General features: G+C 41.4%; 1 protein-coding gene across 1 annotated transcript; it reads right to left on the reverse strand.

The window, feature by feature from the left end:
- Positions 1-1337: 1337 nt before the first annotated feature.
- Positions 1338-4912, reverse strand: fgb (fibrinogen beta chain). Its single transcript, XM_061252197.1, has 8 exons — positions 4771-4912; positions 4649-4666; positions 4216-4425; positions 3641-3824; positions 3040-3381; positions 2791-2913; positions 2188-2473; positions 1338-2080 (listed from the first exon to the last, which is right to left on the reverse strand). The coding sequence occupies exons 1-8, from the start codon at positions 4852-4854 to the stop codon at positions 1852-1854; spliced, it is 1476 nt and encodes a 491-aa protein (XP_061108181.1). The 5' UTR covers positions 4855-4912; the 3' UTR covers positions 1338-1851.
- Between the last annotated feature and the right edge of the window lie 15291 nt (positions 4913-20203).

Here is a 20203-nt window from a genome sequence, read left to right on the forward strand (position 1 = left end):
TAAGTAATTTCGTGTTTGTTCCTATTCTACAGAGGATGATAGAAGACTCCGATCAGTACGCTATGCTACGTAGGCTATTTAGGACTGTTAGTTATTTTGCAGCTCTTTTCCGTGTTGTCACCACTTTTATGTTATGTTTTATGTATGAATCAGGCTATTAGTAGGATGTCCTAAAATGTGTAAAAAATGTTGGGAACCCCTTTTGAGATGGGTTTATGCTTGTATCTACCATATAAATTGGCCATTTTTGAGTAGTTAAGCAGATTTTCTTATCCTGCTGTAATCAATGTACTTTGTTTGACAACACTGTTTGATTTCCCTCCTTCCTCCAGGTATGTTTGCTGCAATAACATGGCTGGATATCTGGGATGAACCTTAAACAGACACTTTGTACTGTTTCACAGAACTGAAAAAATATTACTGGGCTAAGAATGCAAATGAACGATCATTAAAGAGTAACCAAAGAGTTCAAAGGATGCTATTAGATTCAAAGGGGTGGGGTGGGGGGCACCCAAAAGGGTCGTCTGCCTACCCTGGAGAGTGGGTAGACGTCTCCTGCCAATCGGCAGGGTAAGCAGAAGTGAAGTTTAGTAATGCGCATTATTCTGCTGCGAATTGCCAGATGATCGCGAATTAACCCTACTAAGAGTTTATGACTGCTTTTATGTTTTGTATGTCAGATTGACGGCAACAGTTTAAATAAACGCCAAATTAAATTTGACACTTTGTGTGCCGTCCCAAATGACTAGCCATAAATATGAAGAATCTATGAGAAACTCATCTTAAAGCCTGAGGTACAGGAAGTGAAAGTTTGGAACCTGTATGGGAAAGTGCTACCAGAATCATCCACAAAGAAATGCGAGATAAAAATAAAAATGGTTGTATATAGTTACAGAGTGTCAAAATAAGCCCATACAACGCATGCAAAGTTGGTATAGGACTTCTGAAAACAGTATTATGTTTTTTGCATGTTTACTATTTAATCCCACCAAAATAGAACATTTAAAAAATCATACAGTATCAAGATGAAAAAAAAGTTTTTAACTGCTTTTTAAGAGATGTGAAACGCTGAATGGGGTCAAATTCCCAAACACCCCAGACCCCAACATTTTATTAACACATTTTATATAAAATATTCTATTACCGTCAATTTCAGTAAATGATCCATTTACATTTCATTAGCAATTTACCAATGCTGTTCTAATATTTTTTTGCAGGCCCTTGTCTGTCAGAGACCATGAAGTTGTCCTACCCCTCCTCCTCACATGCCATATATAACACAAACACACTATAGTGGTTTATTCCATGTTTGTACAAAATAAATCATGAATCAAGTCTTGAAGATGCTCGTCAACATATTTTATTGATGGACAGAAACCAAGAAGCCACATCAACTCAGACCTTCCCATGTCTTTGTCTTTGCATGAAACAAATCAAATGACCAGATAACAGTTTTAGTGCCCGTTGTCTCTTCCTTTATGTCCAGTTTGCGAAATAGTGATTATCTAATATCACAGGTATGTTTTGAAGCTTTGGACCGTATAATGCAGTCAGTTTTTTTTCTGCTTCCATTGTTCAGATCAAGAGTTGCCTTCATACAGTACACATTCTGTGATCCATGTATCTATAGTTGTTTCTCATTCTCTAATACATGCAAACAAATAGTTTTTAAACATTTTAAATATCTTCCAAGTTAACACTGCCAACGGTATTTTACAGTCTTTTAAATGTTACCAGCATTGCTGCTGAGTGCTGTTTCTAACACTTTGGGAGCTCTGGGATTACGTGAGATGATGCAAGGTTATTGGGTGATCTTGAAGGGGAGTGTCTGACCATCACGGACGAACACTATCACGAGGCGAAGAACGGCCTGATCTTCATACTGATGGCCTTCAGGGAATACCAGGATCCCTTCCAGTTCATCCACACAATGCCATCGTCTGTGCCGTGCTTGGCCATGTCTTTGGTGTACTCCCCGCCCCAGTAGTACCTGCCGTTGGGGTTGGACGAGTGACAGCGGTTGTACCACCAGCCTCCGCCATCCTCCCGGGCGCACTGTTTGGTTGGGTCTCCCGGAATCCTGATGAATGCAGCGAAGAAACCGTGAGACACCGCAGCGCAGAACACCACAGGACCCAGACCCGGTCGAACAAGGCCGCCCCAGCCCCCCGACGCGACCACACTCACCATTTGTCGTTGTCTCTGTCGTAAGTGCTGAACATCATGCCGTTGTGGATGGTCATGGTCCGGTTCTCTCCCACCAGCTCACTGGCCCCCTCCAGGAAGGAGTCACCCGCAGTGCCCGAGTACTTGCCTGTTGCCAGCACGTAACCCGACAAGTGGCCCTCGATGGTAAATTGCTCATACTGGGCCTGCACTGTGTCACCTTTCCAGTCCTCCATTTCGATCAGAACCTCGGTCGGGCCCATTTTGGTCAGCGTGCTGATTTTTTCATTCCCAAGCCAGTACTCCCCTAACACACAAGACGTGCAAATTTAGCACATTGCGTCACTGCTATTATGTTATTTCACTATGCAACACAACACAACAGAGAATAAAATGTGACCGCAAACACGGATCACGTGGCCGTGAACGAGCAACAGGTCATTTTGCAACTCTGCAGTCCTCTCCAGTATTTTGTTCCAATCGCCTGGATTTGCTAATTACAACCAGGGGGTAGAACTCATTTGTGAAGTCAACTCAGATAATGGGTAGAAGAAACCCCTGGAAGGACTTTTACTTTCTGACCCCTGGACTTTATAGTCACCCCTTTCTTTCCCACTGCCTCACCTGGATTGTTGCAGAAACCTTTTCCGGAGTCGGATGCAATGTTGCCGAATCCGGCCCGGTAATCGTCCCACCTTCTGCCAAAGTCCACGCTGCCATCCTGCCTGTTCTGAATCAGAGTCCAGCCTGAAAACAAGAACCCATATAGACTTTCTCACCTGAGGGATGCACGGCAGCCAGTTTGTGCTAGAACACTCACCACAACATGAGGAGAGCAGGGACAGAATGACTTTTAGAACCAGAGCCACTTACCTCCCTTCTGAGTGGTCATGTCACAGTACACTTTGTATGGATTGAAGAAGGAGTCGGGCTGGATCATGTACATCTCCGAGCTGTCCCCTCCCTTCCGGAAGATGTCCTCGCACTCTTTCCCAGAAACCACCGGGATGGGGCAAGAGACGGTGCAAGGCTTCTCGCACCTTGTCCTCTGGCTCATGATGGCCATCTCCACCTTTTGTATTTTGTCCCGCAGAGTCTCCAGGACCTTCTGGAGGATCCTGATGTTGGACGGGAACGTGGTGTCGACGGTGGTCTTCACGAAGGCGTGCTGGCCCTCCAGGTCATTGGTGTACTGCCCGACCACATTGTCGTTGTCTGAAACACAAGGAAAGAGGAAGTGAGTCAAAGGGGAAACCAAAAGTGATGGTTGAACAGAATTTGGCTAAACCTATCATTGTAAGTGTTGAATTATCAACTGCCTAATTATGGAACTATCAGTAGGCGGCAAACTATCATGAATAGTACTATTAAGGAATACAGGTCCCAGCGAACTGGTCCAACCATCTTGTGAAATGGTCGCTGGAGTACAGTATGAATTCTTGCGCATGCAGTGGAATGAAGCTGCAGAGCCTACCCTGATTGATGCGCTGCCTCTCTCTGAGCGCATTGGAAAGGCCATCCACGTAGTGGGAGATGGTGTTTGAGGATTTAGACAGTTCATTAACATCTGTCTTCAGCTTATTGACTGCTGCTGTCACTGTTCTCTCTTGTTTCAAGATGTTAGTTTTCAGTTCACATCCAGTTGGACACATGACACCCTGTTAAAAAGAGTAACAGCTGGTCTTCTGCAACAACCCCCCACATATGCATATAATATTGAACCATCATTCCATACAACACGGTTTCTGAGAAAAACTGACATAACAGAAAAGGAAATACTTTTCCAAAATTTTACATGGAACATCATTTGTGGCTTATCATTTTCTTCTAAAAATTGATTCAGACATACAGTATAACATAGTATATGACAATAGATAATAAGATTAATTAATTGTATTACTACCACACCTGTAAGAATGGTGATCTAGGATCAGTTTCCATTGGCACATAACTTCACCTTTTTCAATAGGAATTAAAAGACAAAACTGATCCAAGATCAGCAGTCTTATGGGCCTGAGGCCTAAGTGTCAGACTAAACTGATGACTCACCATTTTCTCTGAGAGGTGGGTGCAGCCCCCTGCATCTGGCTGGACCACCTTCTGCTGTTCCCGGGTACTTTCATCGGTGGAGGTCGTAGAGGGCCGCCCTCGGTACCGATTGGGCCCGCTGACAGGTGGAGGGGCGGCATTGGAGGAAGAGTAGTGGTCACTGCCTTTCGACAAAGGCCTGTGTCCCCTTGGGTCAACTACAGGTTGGGCCTGAATAAAAACAGTAGCGAAGGTTGGTTTTTCTTCTCTTGAACACCGGAACTGTCATGTGACCAAGGCATGGATCCGCCTGCAGGCATCGCCTGTCAAACAGTTCCAAAAACTCATACTACACTACACTGGTTAAATCTTTCTTAGTAGTAGCTATCCAATTTTTATTACTATTGTAGTTATTATTTCTGGTATAACATGAGAAAAAAAATAAAAAACATACCGTTCCCAAGGTTTCTTCCTGCAAAAGATAATTATTACAGCCAATGTTAAAATAGTATAATATTTTGTTTAGTATAGCTGACATAATTATCATGACCAAAACATTTTTTTAAAAGAACTTACCTGGAAAGAATAGTCATAGAATGTGTCTGTGACAGTACACTGGGTGCCATATACAAAGAGACAAAGAAGCAGAAGTCGCTTCATGCTGGTGAATGTGTCTTGGTTTCTGCAATGATGGTTTCTTCGCAATGCATGTGCCTTGGGGCAAAGCACAATTTTTATATATTCATGCGGACTCCTCCCCCTTCAAGCTACTGCTTTTTTAGTAAGTAGGAGTGTACGACATGTTGACCAATATTCAACCCAAAATGTTCTGTCAACACTGACTAACACTGTTGGGAATTGAGTTGGAATTTGTCAATCAAATGACAGTGCGGTGTTACCTGACAGTTAAATACAAATTCAAATCATATGTTGTGCAAACTTGTAATTACAATTGTTTCAATGTATTTAATTGATAATCGACATATAAAAATGGTCTTCCTCTGAAGTTGCTAAAAATGAGAATTAAAAATGTGTATGGCCTTGCAATTCACTTTGTACACCATGGTTAAAATTAAGTATATGTATTAAGTATGAAAAAGTACATACAGCCCCTATGGGTGTGCAGATTTGTTTAACAATCTGTATTTGTTCAACCAGCAAAATCATCTGTTTCAGATAATGAGAATTGGGGCCAACAGACTGTCAGGTGCGGGGTTGTTGCAGAAGACCAGCTGTTATTAATGTCAATGAATATAAGAAAATGTCTGTTGTTACAGTGCATCTGTGGATTTCCACATTACCAAATAGGATGCATACCTAACAATCCTTATGCAATACAGATCCACTGCAATGCAGGAAGATATAATAATTAAAAAAGCATAATAATAATAATAATAATAATAATAATAATAATAATAATAATAATAATAATGTATTATTATTATTATTATTATTATTATTATTATGCATTGTTTTAAGAGAAGATGCATTCACATTCAAACTTAGCCTATCTTTCTACACTTCTTCCTCTACCCGAAAAGGTAAAAGGAAAAATAGCATTTTTTTGCAAGAGAATTTGTTTGAACTACAGAATTCTGCAATAAGTGACTTTGTTTGACAACCTTGCTTGACTGTCCTCCATCCCTCATGATTGTTTGCTGCATGACTAGATATCAGGATGAACCTTAAACAGACACTTTGTACTCCTTTGCTGAACCAAGAAAAGTTCACATATATTTTTTGGGCTAAAAATGCGAGTTGACAGTCATTTAAAAATAACCAGTAGCATAGAATCTATAATAATATGATAAATTAGACTGTTCATTTAATTTCCCTTTATGTCTAAATGATAATCTTAGATTTAACGAGACATGTTTGTTATATGACTCATGACATTTATGTTGTGCAATATTGTTACCAGAATCTCAGGGCAGCATGACAACTGGATATTTACCAATCCTCCTGCACATGGTATGTTTGAGCATACAATCAATCACTGATTTGTTATGTTCTTACATTTACAAAACATGGTTTTTATTTCTTTCATTAGGGCCACCAACAGTACAATCATCCCAATGAAATATGTAACAGTGGCTGACTACACATTTCATATTTCATATTCATATCCCTCCAGTCCCTACAATTCCTTGCCCTCACAGAGACCTGGATCACACCTGACAACACCGCCACTCCCGCTGCCCTCTCATCCTCCTTCTCCTTCTCGCGCACTCCCCGGCCTTCCGGCCGTGGCGGTGGTACTGGTCTTTTAATTTCCCCCTTGTGGAAATTCTCTGTTCTCCCCCTCTCTGACCTGTCCAAATCCACTTTTGAATTCCATTCTGTTGCAGTATCCTACCCTACTAACCTTTTCATTGCAATTATCTACCGTCCTCCAGGGCCCCTGGGAAACTTCCTTGATGAGCTAGACACCCTTCTCAGCTCCTTCCCTGAGGATGGCACCCCACTGATTCTCCTTGGAGACTTCAACATCCACCTAGAAGCCTCCCAGGCTGCAGCCTTCCTACCACTAATCCACTCCTTCGGCCTCTCCCTGCAACACTCTCCTCCAACCCACAAGGCGGGCAATGTCCTAGACCTTGTCTTTGCTTTGCTTCGATTTCACGGTTACCCCTCTGCATACATCTGATCACCACTTCATCTCATTCTCCCTCCCTCTTCCTCCCCATCCTCCTCCCCCTCTTCCTACCCATACTTCCTCAGCCCGCCGTAACCTCCACTCCCTCTCACCCTCTTCCTTTGCCAGCACCGTCATCGCCTCACTCCCCCCTCTTGAATCCTTTTTCAAACTCCGAACTAACTCTGCATCTGCCACCCTCCTTTCATCTCTCTCCTCCGCCTTTGACTCTCTCTGTCCGCCTGTCTCAAAGCCACCTTGCACATCCCCTCCCAGTCCTTGGATATCTGACACCCTCCATACCTCCAGGGCCAGCCTCCGCGCAGCGGAGAGGAAGTGGGGGAAATCCAGAGACGCTTCAGACCTCACGACTTACCAGTCTCTCCTGGCGGCATTCTCTCTCTCAACTCCTGCTCTGCCACCATCCTACAACCTGTGCCCTTGACCCTATCCCCTCTTCTCTTCTCCAAACTATCACACCTGACATTCTCCCATTTGTCACCTCCCTTGTCAACTCCTCCCTGTCTTCCGGCTGTTTTCCGGCATCCTCCAAGAGGGCCCACATCACTCCGCTGCTAAAAAAGCCTACTCTGGATCCCTCCATCATCCAGAACTACCGCCCGGTATCTCTTCTTCCTTTCCTTTCTAAAACTATAGAACGAGCCGCTTCTACTCAACTTTCTTCTTTCTTTTCTAACAATAACCTGCTAGACCCCCATCAGTCTGGCTTCAGATCGGGCCACTCGACAGAGACCACGCTCCTCTCTGTCAGTGAGTCACTCCATGCCGCACGAGCAGCCTCCCTCTCCTCTGTCCTCATTCTTCTAGATCTCTCTGCTGCCTTCGACACTGTGGATCACTCCATCCTCCTGTCTGCCCTGTCAGCAACGGGCATCTGTGGCACAGCCCTGGACTGGATTGAGTCCTACCTCTCTGGTCGCTCCTTCCAGGTTGCCTGGGCTGGTTCGGTATCGACACCTCGGCCCCTCGCCAAAGGAGTTCCCCAAGGCTCAGTCCTAGGCCCGCTTCTTTTTTCTCTTTACACTCGCTCCCTTGGCCCTGTGATCACTGCACATGGGCTATCCTACCACTGCTACGTGGACGATACCCAACTCTTTGTCTCGTTCCCGCCGTCTGATACGCAGGTTTCAGCCCGTATCTCTGCATGCCTGAGGGACATCCAGAGCTGGATGGACAACCACCATCTAAAGCTCAACCCAGGCAAGACTGAAATGATATTCATCCCTGCTAAAACCTCTCCCCATCTGGATCTCTCCATTTCCCTCGGGGATACCACACTCACGCCGTCACCCAGTGCAAGGAACCTCGGCGTGGTGATGGACAGCAGACTGTCCCTCTCCGAGAACATTGCGGCGGTGACCCGGTCTTGCAGGTTCTTCTTATACAACATACGGAGAATCCGCCCCTTTCTCACCCCCTACTCGACCCAGCTCCTGGTCCAAGCGATGGTTCTGTCTGGCTGCCTGTCATGGCTCGCATCAAATTCAAAACATTGGTGCTAGCCTTCCAAGCAGTTAAAGGGTCTTCTCCAGCTTATCTACAAAAAATCATCAGACCCTACACCCCTGCCAGACCTCTTCGTTCAGCCTCCACAGGCCGCTTGGCACCTCCCCCTCTCCGAACCTCCACCTCACGCTCACGATTACTGTCTGTTCTGGCTCCACGGTGATGGAACGAACTCCCCGTTGAGGTCAGAACTGTAGAATCTCTCCCCACCTTCAAGCGCAAGCTGAAGACACACCTCTTCAAGCAGCACCTCTCCCCATCCCTCCCTACCTCCCTGTGAACCTTAATTGTTGTCACTGTGACTTGCTTTGTGTATCGGTATTTTTAGTTGGCTAGGTAGGCAGTGTTTGGATAGTTAACCTTGGTCACTTTTGCTCTGTTTGTTTGTTTCTTTGTTCTCAAAAAAAATAAAAAAAATAAATAATAATAATAATTGGCCCTCGTCCTTATCTTTGTTGTACAGGTAGCAGTTGAAATTGTACTTCCCTCTAGGGTCTTTCAGCGAACTTATCCCTGGTTATGGGTATGCAATTTGTTGTACGTCGCTCTGGATAAGAGCGTCTGCCAAATGCCAATAATGTAATAATGTAATTATATTTTATTTGTATTATTTTGTAATATTTCTGTGCATATTTTTCGATAGTAAATGGTTGCAATTTATATAATGTCTTTATCCAAAGCACTGTCCAAGGCATTGATGCTTCTCATTCACCCATTCATACACACACTCACAAACCAACATCGATTGGCTGCCATGCAAGGCACCAACCAGCTTGTCATTTGGGAGTTAGGTGCCTTGCTCAGGGTCACTTCGACACATCCAGGGCGGAATTGAACTGACAACCCTCCGACTGCCAGACAACTGCTCTTACCACCTGAGCCAATGTCACCCCAAGTGCTATAGCCATTTAGTATCACTTTTGTGCAAATTTCTGGTAAGTCATGGATGTCATGTATCTGTAGTTCTGCACTTTGGGGGCCAATACTAGAACCATAATATTGCACACCACAGCCTGGCTCCCCGGGCAGTGAATCGGAAATCTTCGCCTGCACCTTCGACCAATCGGAGCCAACTGATCACCGCAGATGCAGTCAAAGTGTACAGAGAAGACGACACTGCGGTAAAGTCCTGCCCCGTTAATGTCCTGCATTTTAGTCCTAAACGTATTGATGGCAAAGCATGTTTTCAACCACTTTTAGTTTTTCAATAGTTTTAAAATGACATTTAAAGCGACATTGGCTCAGCCAGTAAGAGCAGTTTCAGGCAGTGGGAGCTGGTTCGATCCCACCCTGGGCGTGTCAAAGTGTCCCTGAACAAGACACCTAACCCACAATTGCTCCTGACAAGCCGGTTGATGCCTTGCATGGCTGTCAATCGCCGTTTGAGCGTGTATGAATTGGTGAATGAGAAGCATCACAGCATTTTGGATTAAGGTGCTATATAAATGCAGACCATAAAATCCTCTGAATGAGAGGTAGTTGGACATTTGCTAGGTCACACCCTCATTTTAGGTGGGTATGTGTTCCAAATAATGAGTGTACATTAGTGCTGAATATATTTTGGTACTGAATTTAGCATTTGGTATCATCAAGGCCTACTCAGGGTACATTTACTGATGAACAAATGACTCAGAAGAAAGTTTTGCCCTAGCAAAAAAGAGAGGAATGTAAGCCATTGAAACACTTGACAAGCCACAGACTCTAGATGCATTATATGGTGAAATGCGTCAATGAAGACCTTTGTTGATTGCTCTTATTCATAATACTAATGTTTTGACTGACTGCTTTCAGACTGAAGAAACCCATTCTGTTAATTGGAAACCTGAGATTGTGAAGAGGAAGAGACTCTAAAGATAAAGTGGCTTTTTACTTTTTACGTTTGTTATTGGTATCTTTGCTTTTATTTTTTTGGAAATTGTCCTCGTTTTTGTTTGACTAAAAATTCTGGATGCTTCTGCTGTACAGGGCCCAGGTTTCATTTCTTTCCCATTCATTTATTTTGAATGCTTATTTTATTCAATTGTACTGCCCAGCTGAAACCCTCCCATCATTGGGCAATGCTGGAGCCACTTGTTGGAACCACATGTTTTTCTGCAGGGCTGCTAGCCACAGTTGCTGCTGGCTCCGTCCAGATTGGATACCTCACCGTGGAGCCCATCCATGCACTAGAACAGCGGCTTAACAGGATGGGCCACCCAGCGGCCAGGAAACATCTGTACTTTAAAGGATTAGAATTAATAATGCATTTATAATTATTTATTGATTTATCATTTATTCATTGTTTTATTTAAATTTTTTAATGAAATGTATTTATGCATGCAATAAAGAGTCTTTAGCTTTTACCTGAAGTGGTTATATGTCATAAAATGTGAACAATTTCGAATCTTCAAAGAATTTGCAAGTGATTGCAATAAAGACTGCTTTGAATCAAATATATACAGCATCAAAGATATATTTTTCCTTCTACATATCTGTTGTCATGTTTGATGACATGCTGACTCCACAATGTTTTTTCCTGGTTTTATGATAGCCTTTCTTCTTGGTAATGGCAAACATTTTCTGATGTGTACTATATTCCTCAAACGTGATTAACCTTATGGAAATGGTTAGCATACAAGGAATTTTGGTTTTGGAGTGTCTTTGATCCTTAAACAACATTGACCTATGGCTTTGATTTCTGTTGCCAACCTTGATCCAATAAGCTAAAGGAGATTAGTCTCCAGAGCACAGGACAACATCCTTTTATCCCGCCTTTTTACTATGGACCAAAGCTGTTGGGGTAAGAACCAGTCAATCACTTTTTTCCCCTCCCTTTGAATGCTTGGATTCTTAGCAGCCCGACTACAAACACATGCTCCCTAAACCCCTCAAAGTGTGCTATTAGTCACAGCAAGCATCCTGGGGTGGGATCATGGGTGATACTATTGAGTTGTGAGTAAATGTATACTTCAAGAGTGTATCTTGGCCATATTTCCAAAGCAGTGTTCTAAAATAAGAAGCAAGGATAGTATTTTAATAATTTAGTGTTGTTGATTGGAAAAGTTGCTGAGTTGGCAGGCTGTGTTTGTGTGCTCTTTTGTTGTTAAATTTGAATAATTCTTGGAGTGTTTATGAATTGAAAATTGCTCATGAGTGTGTGCGCTCTTTTGTTATTAAATTTGAATAATCCTTGGAGTGTTCATGAATTGTAAATGAGTCATGAGCTGTAAACAGTGAACTGTAAATTGTGCTTTAGCACAGTGTGACCTCAAGATGGCAACACTAAGCTGCCGGACTAAGCATCGTTCAGTGCTGTTAGGTCATTTTTTATATTCAGTTTATTTTGGAATCCATAGCTATAAATTGTAAGAAACAAGTTGGCTGAATTAAAAATGTATTTACACAATATTTTGCAGTCAGAAATACTTTATTTGCCTTGTTATAAAAGCATCTTGATGAGAGCTCTGAATTAGCATTGACATTTGTTGTTTATGTTTTTCCTTCTGTTTGAAGGCAATAGTTTTAGCATAATTCCTCCTAGCCATAACTCTGACCCCATATCAATCTCTAAAACCTCAACAATTGTGACGACCCATCCCCATGTATATTCCTGTTAAATAACTTACAGTATATCACTAAAATTTGACAGTGCCTCCTGCTATTCTTCAGCTATGAATTCTCCAAAAGTAGCAGTGGAACCTGATGAATGATCTGTTCAGTCATCCAGACCATCCTGGCCCACAATCCCCTGTACTAATCTGTCATCGTAAATCCACTTTTCGCCTCTACGGCATGATCCCAATCCCCAACACTGCTTTACACACATACCTGCTTATTGTCAGGTGGAGAATTCTGCCACTCTATTGGATGTGGACAGCACTATGGTTTTCACTTGCAAATATTTGAACATTCATCCTGTGTTAGTGGGGGAAGGCAGCAGTCATTGGCACGGTAACATATACAGTATGAAAACATGGAAATCATATTTTGCATGATCTCATTAAGAGTTGTTACGTCAAAGATAGTAGCTGTAATGAATAGCTGGACAAGCAGTTTATGAAATATATGTTTGGTTCCAGTAAATGGTACATGTTTCAATATTTACTTTACAGGCCCCACAGGGATATTAATTTTGTCAGTACAATGCCAACAAAACCTGTGGAAGATACATGAAGAAGCATTTAAAGTGTTACAGTGCAGTGCTGCTAGCCAGTGTTTTCAGAGCTTGCTACCAGGGACTGATTCCCATTCCAAGTTTCAGTTCAAGGATAGCCATCTGCCAGCAGAATACTTGGGTGGGTAGAGTAGCCAAAAAGAGTACCCAAGTAACCCCTGTTACTTACTAAATAATAATTACTCAAGTAAGAGTATAAGTAGTCATCCAAAAAACTACTTAAGTAAGAGTAAGAAAGTACTGACTGAAAAAATCTACTAGTAGATACTTTAGGCTAATAGGATCTGATTTGATATTCAATAGAACATTGTGCAATGGCTACAGAACTGCAGAATCACAGCCTGATATAGCGTACATACAACAAGATCAACATCATTCAAATGTCCAAAATATAAAATGTAAAAATGCACCTCCAATAAAGTAGTAATAAACAAAATATAATTGTACAAATTAAAAGGGATCCTAAATCAAATACCATTATTTTAAAATAATAGACAACAATACATAAAATCTTTATGCAATATAAGCCGCAAACACTATCGTAGATCCCCAAAATTGTTCTTCAACAGACAACTTTGTAGTATCAAAGCCTGATCACTTTGGATATACATACACACTAAATAAAAAAAATATAGCTTATCACTCTTTATCCTAATATTAAGCTTTTGTAACAAATTCCTAGTGGTCTCTGTAGTAAAAATGTCTGAAGCTACAAAATTGAAGTGCCTGCAGCACAAAGGTTTGATAAATGCAACGACAGCATATTCTTCATTCTCAATACATGTCACAAATCATGTGACCATTACTCATCCGCCAAGTGGGAGGACAACCTGTCCATATAACTCCATGTTTTTCTTCAATACATATTGTATTTATATCTCAGGTCAGCTATGCTGATTATAAATACAGTGATAATCCAGATTTATAATGGCTAATTTCTGTGTAGTTCATAGTTGCCCAAATTGATCTGACAAAAAAGTATAAACAAGTCATTTTTATGTCTTATGAAAGATAATTAGCAATCAGGGAGAAGGGCCAGGCAAGTGTTTGGATCACTTTGGCACTGGTAAGTTTAGGCTCCTTTTAAAATCCTATGCTTTTAAAGCGTTCATATTACTTCCTCATATTCAAGCAAGCATGTGCCAGTGAGCTAAAGAATGCCATGGCCCAATGCCCAAACTAAAGGCTTAGTTAGCTACTAGTTACTTCCAACATTAGCTATTAAATGTTGCGGCACCATGATTACGTAGTTTATATCCTAACTGCTGGTTTGGACGTGAAATCATTACTAAGACTGGTGGATGGTCACGGTTAAGTGGTAAAATGCGGTTAAAGGAGCATTGTCACACTTTTTTCAGTTGAGATTATTTGAATTAAATGCTTAAATTGCTTAAATGAAATCACCATCAGTGTAGCTGTTTCCTAAATATGGGGTAAAACTTCTCATGGTGATAGCTAAGTCATGTTAACTAACGTTAATAGCAATAACTGCATACCCTAGCAGCAACTATGTTGTCCTTCACTTCCTTTACCCATCCTTCCAGAAATTGGTTTAAAGCTTGGAGGTTTATTTTTTTTATTCTATAGTTCAGGCTTGAAACTCAAATAGAGATGCACAAAGACATTGAGAAGATGTGAGCAGGAATGATTTCTGGAGAGCTTTGTACCTGCATGCAAGCGAATGTATGCCAGTGTCTGTGTCTGTATTTGAGGGAAATTCTGTGAGATCAAATCAAACAGAACTTGCATAAAAAAGTAGTGCAAGAAATGTAGCAGAATGACTACAAGTATACTCTTTCTTTTACAAATATACTTGAGTAAGTGTAAAAAGTAAATGTAACAGAGTAAATGTAATGCAATACCCACCTCTGTTGATTACAATGAATTATCTCAAACTGGAGAAGAGGAATAGATTTTCTCCATTTTAACAACTGATTCAGCACATCTCTTGGCAGCCAATGACTTGTATTGAGCGACTTTGTTGGATGGAACTGTACATTTGGTTTTCATTTTCCCAGTAATGACACCGGTGAGACTGGCCTTCACCTCCATAGTTGTCACAGTGGACACGCATTGTGTCTCTTGTCCCGGCACCATGACACACCACGTCCCAAACACAGCTGCAAGTACTGAGCAGCCAAATTAAACCGGGCAAACGCTCTCAGTTGGCGTTGGAGTTGAGTTCTGTTTGTACCTGACAGTGAAAAATGAAAGCCTTCTGTTTCGTGGTGGACCTGAAAGCATGAGATGATATAAAACACATGGGGAGGCCTATGGGGGAGGGAGGGTATTTCTCTGAAAGGCCTGGTTTAAAATATGTGTGACCTTGGTGAGGAGGGCTGCAGTATGAAAGAAGGGTCATCAAGCTGGATGTGTGTGTGTGTGTGTGTGTGAGGGGGGGGGGGGGGGGGGTCGCTGTGTTTATACACACATATGTATACATTAACAGCATACCCAGTGAAGAAATGTTTCCATTAGGATGGCTTCATGGTGCTGCCATTGCACCATCAGAAAGGAAAGCCCTCTAAAAGCAGGCACTGGTTAACATCAGTTACACTCTCTAGAATGAGTTACTGACGGTGGTGTGGGCTGCTGTGTGCCAAAGCTGACTAGACCTGTGCTGTAATGATTCTCACATGGTACTGGCAATCTGCCTGACTGAACTGGCACTTCTGCACTGCACTGCACAGCATTCATACAGCCACTCCAGCTTCATTTTTACCCCACACAGTAAACCTTTCCAACACTAGCCTTATGTCACTGAAGGGAAGCGTGTATTCTCATTGTATAAAAAAGTGTTTTTTCTTATTGTATACTCATTATTCACTCAGTGAGCACTTTATTGGGTATTTATAAGACTTATTTCTTAGATTTATTGGTCTTCTGCTGCTGTAGCCAATCCACTTAGAGGTTTGACACACTGTGTTCAGAGATGCTCTTCTGCATACCACTGTTGTAATGCGTGGTTATTTGCGTTACTGTCACCTTCGACCAGTCTGGCCTTTCTCCTCTGACCTCTCTCATTAACAACTCGTTTTTGCCCGCTTAACTGCTGCTCACTGGATGTTTTTTGTTTTTTGCTCGGCAAACTCTAGAGACTAGTATGTGTGAAAATCCCTGTCTAGCACCAACAATCGTCCCACGGTCAAAGTCACTTACATCATATTTCTTCCCTATTCTGACATTTTGTCTGAAAAACCGATGAACCTCTTGACCACGTCTGCATACTTTTCTGAATTTAGTTGCTGCCCCATGATTGTATGATTAAATATTTGCATTAACAAGTTGGTGTACAGGTCCACCTAATTACGTGGTCACTGAGTGTATCACAATCACATTAATGGGCACTCTCCATGGAAAGTTATATAAACGCACTAAATTCCCTAAATTCTCAAGTCTGTTGTGAGGCTTCTCAACAAGCAGGTGTGGCAATAGATCCCAGGCTTTCCAGGCCAGGAATACAGGGCCTCCCTATCAATCTCTCGCTCAGCCAGATTATATCTGATTTAGAACTGTTTGTGTGATGTTGACATTTAGAGATCACTGTGTGCTCATCCATTATGCATTTTATATGATAAGACATAGCCAATATTTTTTTGATTATAAAATGGCAGAGACTGCCTCCGTTTCTTCAGGTCATGCTTGACCACGTTGTGTGTGTAGGTATTGAACTCTTTCTGCAGAAAAAAAATCTACATATACCTGGATATACCTGGTCATGCCTGGTCATTATAAGGAGAACATTTCTCTGCTCACTTCACTGCTGTAATATTATCTAATTTAATAATTAATCACTATAAAGCACAAATACATGGAATTGTCTCTTTTCTGATACCTGAAAGTAAGACCTCTCTCTGCACCGAGTGTGAAGGCAACGTTTACATTTCCAACTGTCAGGCACAGGGACAGAGGAACCAATCGCAACCCAGTTCTTTCCAGAGGAGGTGTTTTTAATAAACAGTTCAGGGTTGATACAGGCAACGGTCGCATATCAGAGAACAAAGTCAATGAAGATAATCAAGTTCGTAATCAAAGAGGGAGGCAGTGGATCATACACAGGTAGGCAATCAACAGCAACAACAGTACCAAACACAGTCCAAAATCTGTAATCCAAGAAGTCGAGCGAAGTCCGATAACAGGTAATCCAAACACAAGTGAAAGGGCAAATCTACAAAGAGAAGTAGGAGTACACCAACTGGGTCAGAACACACCGTGGGCAGAAAACCACTGGAGGGTCGGGACACATAATAATCTGGTGAAGAACTGAAGAAACATCCATCCATCCATCCATTGTCTTAATCTGCTTATCCTGAACAGGGTCGCAGGGGGGCTGGAGCATTATCCCAGCATACATTGGGCGAAAGGCAGGAATACACCGTGGACAGCTCACCAGTCCATCGCAGGGCACACACACCATTCACTCAAACACTCATACCCATGGGCAATTTAGACTCTCCAGTCAGCCTGACCTGCATGTCTTTGGACTGTGGGAGGAAACCAGAGTACCCAGAGGAAACCCACGTGAGCACGGGGAGAACATGCAAACTCAGAGAGGCCCTGACCTACTGGGATTCAAACCCAGAACCTCCTTGCTGTGAGGTGCCAGTGCTACCCACTGTATGTTGGGGTTTGTAAGGCCTCAAACTCCAGCTGGGTTCAGAGGCACTGTTGACCACTCCAGGATGAAAATCCAATCTTCACTGGATGCATTCACCATAGTTGGTGACTCCCCTGAACTGCTGAGGATCATTAGCCTTCGAGATGAAGTGATCCAGACACGGTACACATTTGGAGTTGTGATGAAGATGTCATCAACTACGCTCACTCTTCTTCATTAAGGAGTCTGTGACTGCTTTAGTGCAAGTGGAGGCTGTCTGCAACCCAACCAGAGGCTGAACTGTGACTCATCGAGTCATTGGTAGTTCCTAGGTTACTACCCCAAAGAATATCACAATTAAAAAAAAATTATTGTTGTACGTCACTCTAGATAAGAGCGTCTGCCAAATGCCATTAATCTAATGTAATGTAGAAAATTATAAAACATTATACACAAATTTAACATTCTGAAATCAAAAGCATGCATGCATACATCTCTAAAACACAAGGCAATTGTCACTCATCAATATGCTGTCTTGATCTGTCAAGGCGCTTTCATCTTTAACAGGAAATGTTGTACTTTTTGTTTCAGGGTCATAGCTCATGAACATGATCGCTCAAGTAAAGCACCTTCAATGAAAACTTGGTGTTCGGCATATTTTCTCATTGTGAAGCATAATGGATTTATAGCAGAATGATAGAGAATTTGAAGATTCCAAATCTCTGTTTATCTCATTTTTGACCAAAATCTTCTGACTCAGTTTTTTAAATATTCTGTAAAACTGAGAACTGAGCGATGTTACCCCCTTGGTCATGTTGCATCACAAATTCACACTCCATGAAGCCTATTGACATGGGTATCAAGTAGCCAAATTTTTTAACAAAAGGCCATTTTGTTTACATTATAAAACCTCTTCAAACTGGCCCGATACAGAGCCTGTTAGAAGTGTGCAAGCTGGCAATGGCTGCACTACATTCTTTCATTAATGATTGGTGCCATTCCCCAGGAACTGTGAAGACTTTTCCAAAAGTCAAGGACACAAGCTGTACGTGTCCACTCCAACATTCCAAACGGCTATCAGGGGCAATGTAAATTCACATAATTATTGCATTCCTCAGATCATTTTTCAATATATATTTTTTTTCTTTCACTTGTAATTTACGTAGTGGGGCCACTTGGATGCCTTTGTTTTCAGCCTGATTGAAACCGTTTGTTTATGGTCAGTAGAGACCATTGCTCTCTGCCAAGGCAGTTCTCTCATAGGATCTCTGGGATGGACGATGAGAGATCTGAGCAGGTAGAACTGAGCCCTGATGCTATCCAAAGTCCAATAGCACAGACCTGGGTTTAATGTTAACTTTCAAGAAATGTTGTTCAGCATTCCTGGAGCATTCAACTAGCTGGTTTAGAATTGTGGTATAAATTATCTCAGAATATTTCTACCATAACTTTTAATTGCACATTTTAGTATGTAGGTAAATTTGATCTTCTACCGAGGAGATGATAAGACCCCATTGATAACATATTTTAAGAAGGTGTACAGTGTAGAGTACTGTAAAATGACAGATTATGTATTTGATGAAAGCCGTATAGAACAAACAGCAGAATTTCTGAATTTATTTATTTTGCGACATGAGGCAAATATGGGGCAAACTTGAATTTGCATCAGTCACATTTTAGAAATAGTTTCCATGTATTAAAAATAGTTCTCATTGGTTCTTACAGCATGTTGGGTGGTTAGATTCACTTTTAACACATAAAATTAGTGCTGTAATTAATTAAATTGGGTAATTATCTTCAATATTTGATTTTGTTTTATCCTAAAATAAAAATGGAATAAAAGTAATGAAAGGAAAGTCTTTATACCATACTACATTTTAGTATTATGCAACCATTCAAAAAGTATATATTACTTATCGGAATGCTAAGACAGTGCTTGAATGATAAGATTGGCATGGGAGTTTGCGACAGTGTAAAGTTATGGGTATGTAGTTACAATGTACGCTTTTTGCAGATCATTTGAAGACAGGAAAACAACATTATGCAGAATTCTGCTCCAACAGCTGTTGTATTTTATACATTTTATACCTTTTTGCTGTTGAAATCCACATAGAGTAATTTTAGAGTAATTATTTCATAATTTGTAAAAAAAAATATATATACACCACTCATAACCGATTGTGGAGCTGTGTGCATACTTAGAAACAATACTTTTTACTTTTATTATAGCTTATATATGAGTAACAGAAGTTCTGGGTTGTTTTCTTTTAATGGGGGCCTGATGTCTTTATAAAATGACCTGATTATTGATGCTTGATATTAATACCAAATGCACGTCAAGCTTCACAGTAAGAAAGCAGTTTGTAACCATTTTCATAAAGTGTTTTTTCCCCTGCAGGGGGCTGGACTGGACACAAACCAGAGAAAACTATGTCAGATTGAACAGCGAATTGTGAAAATATTTCACTCTCAAAACTGTGGTTTTATCAAACATTTTTTCCATAAACTTATTTCCCACATGACCTCCTCAAACAGGATGGATGGTGGTTTCCCCTCATTTGCATGGTAGAAGGATGAATGATGGAAGACAAAGGATTGAATTGGTTTAATATGATCCATGCAGCCAGTGGAGCAACAACCAACTTTCCAAATGTTGGACCATCAAGAAGTAGAATGGATACGCTGCAGGGAGACTTCTCTCAGATACAGTAATTAGAATGCTCTTAACTGAACCTTCTAATGTTGCTGTTATGATCAATACTGGTAATTGAAAGCAGAGTTCCGGAACTCTTCTGACTTTGAATTTTGAATCTTTCCAACAAACCAATACTCTTCGACATACTGATTGTGGGTCAGTGTTAGTTCATAACATAGGGTAGCTGAGACTCACACATTCTGACATTAAACTTTAAATATGTTGCTCTCTGTCAACATGTGACAAGACAACACAACCAGACAGACAGCACAACCATACATATGATTTAGACAGCCAGCAGTTTGAATGGCCCGACCTAGCTAAGCAGTTCAATATTTTTATTTGCTGAACTGGTGTGAAAGAATAGATCCCGTTTCTTCAACAGCAAACAAACCAATTGTG

This window comes from Conger conger, chromosome 8 (genome assembly GCF_963514075.1).
Source record: "Conger conger chromosome 8, fConCon1.1, whole genome shotgun sequence".
NCBI lineage: Eukaryota > Metazoa > Chordata > Actinopteri > Anguilliformes > Congridae > Conger > Conger conger.

Coding starts and splice junctions, on each gene's coding strand:
- fgb (XM_061252197.1), bottom strand. CDS start 4,854: ATGAAGCGACTTCTGCTTCTTTGTCTCTTTGTATATGGCACCCAGTGT. Junction 3,382..3,640: donor GAGGCAGCGCATCAATCAGG/GTAGGCTCTGCA, acceptor CTTGTGTTTCAG/ACAACGACAATGTGGTCGGG. Junction 2,914..3,039: donor CATGACCACTCAGAAGGGAG/GTAAGTGGCTCT, acceptor TCTTGTTTTCAG/GCTGGACTCTGATTCAGAAC.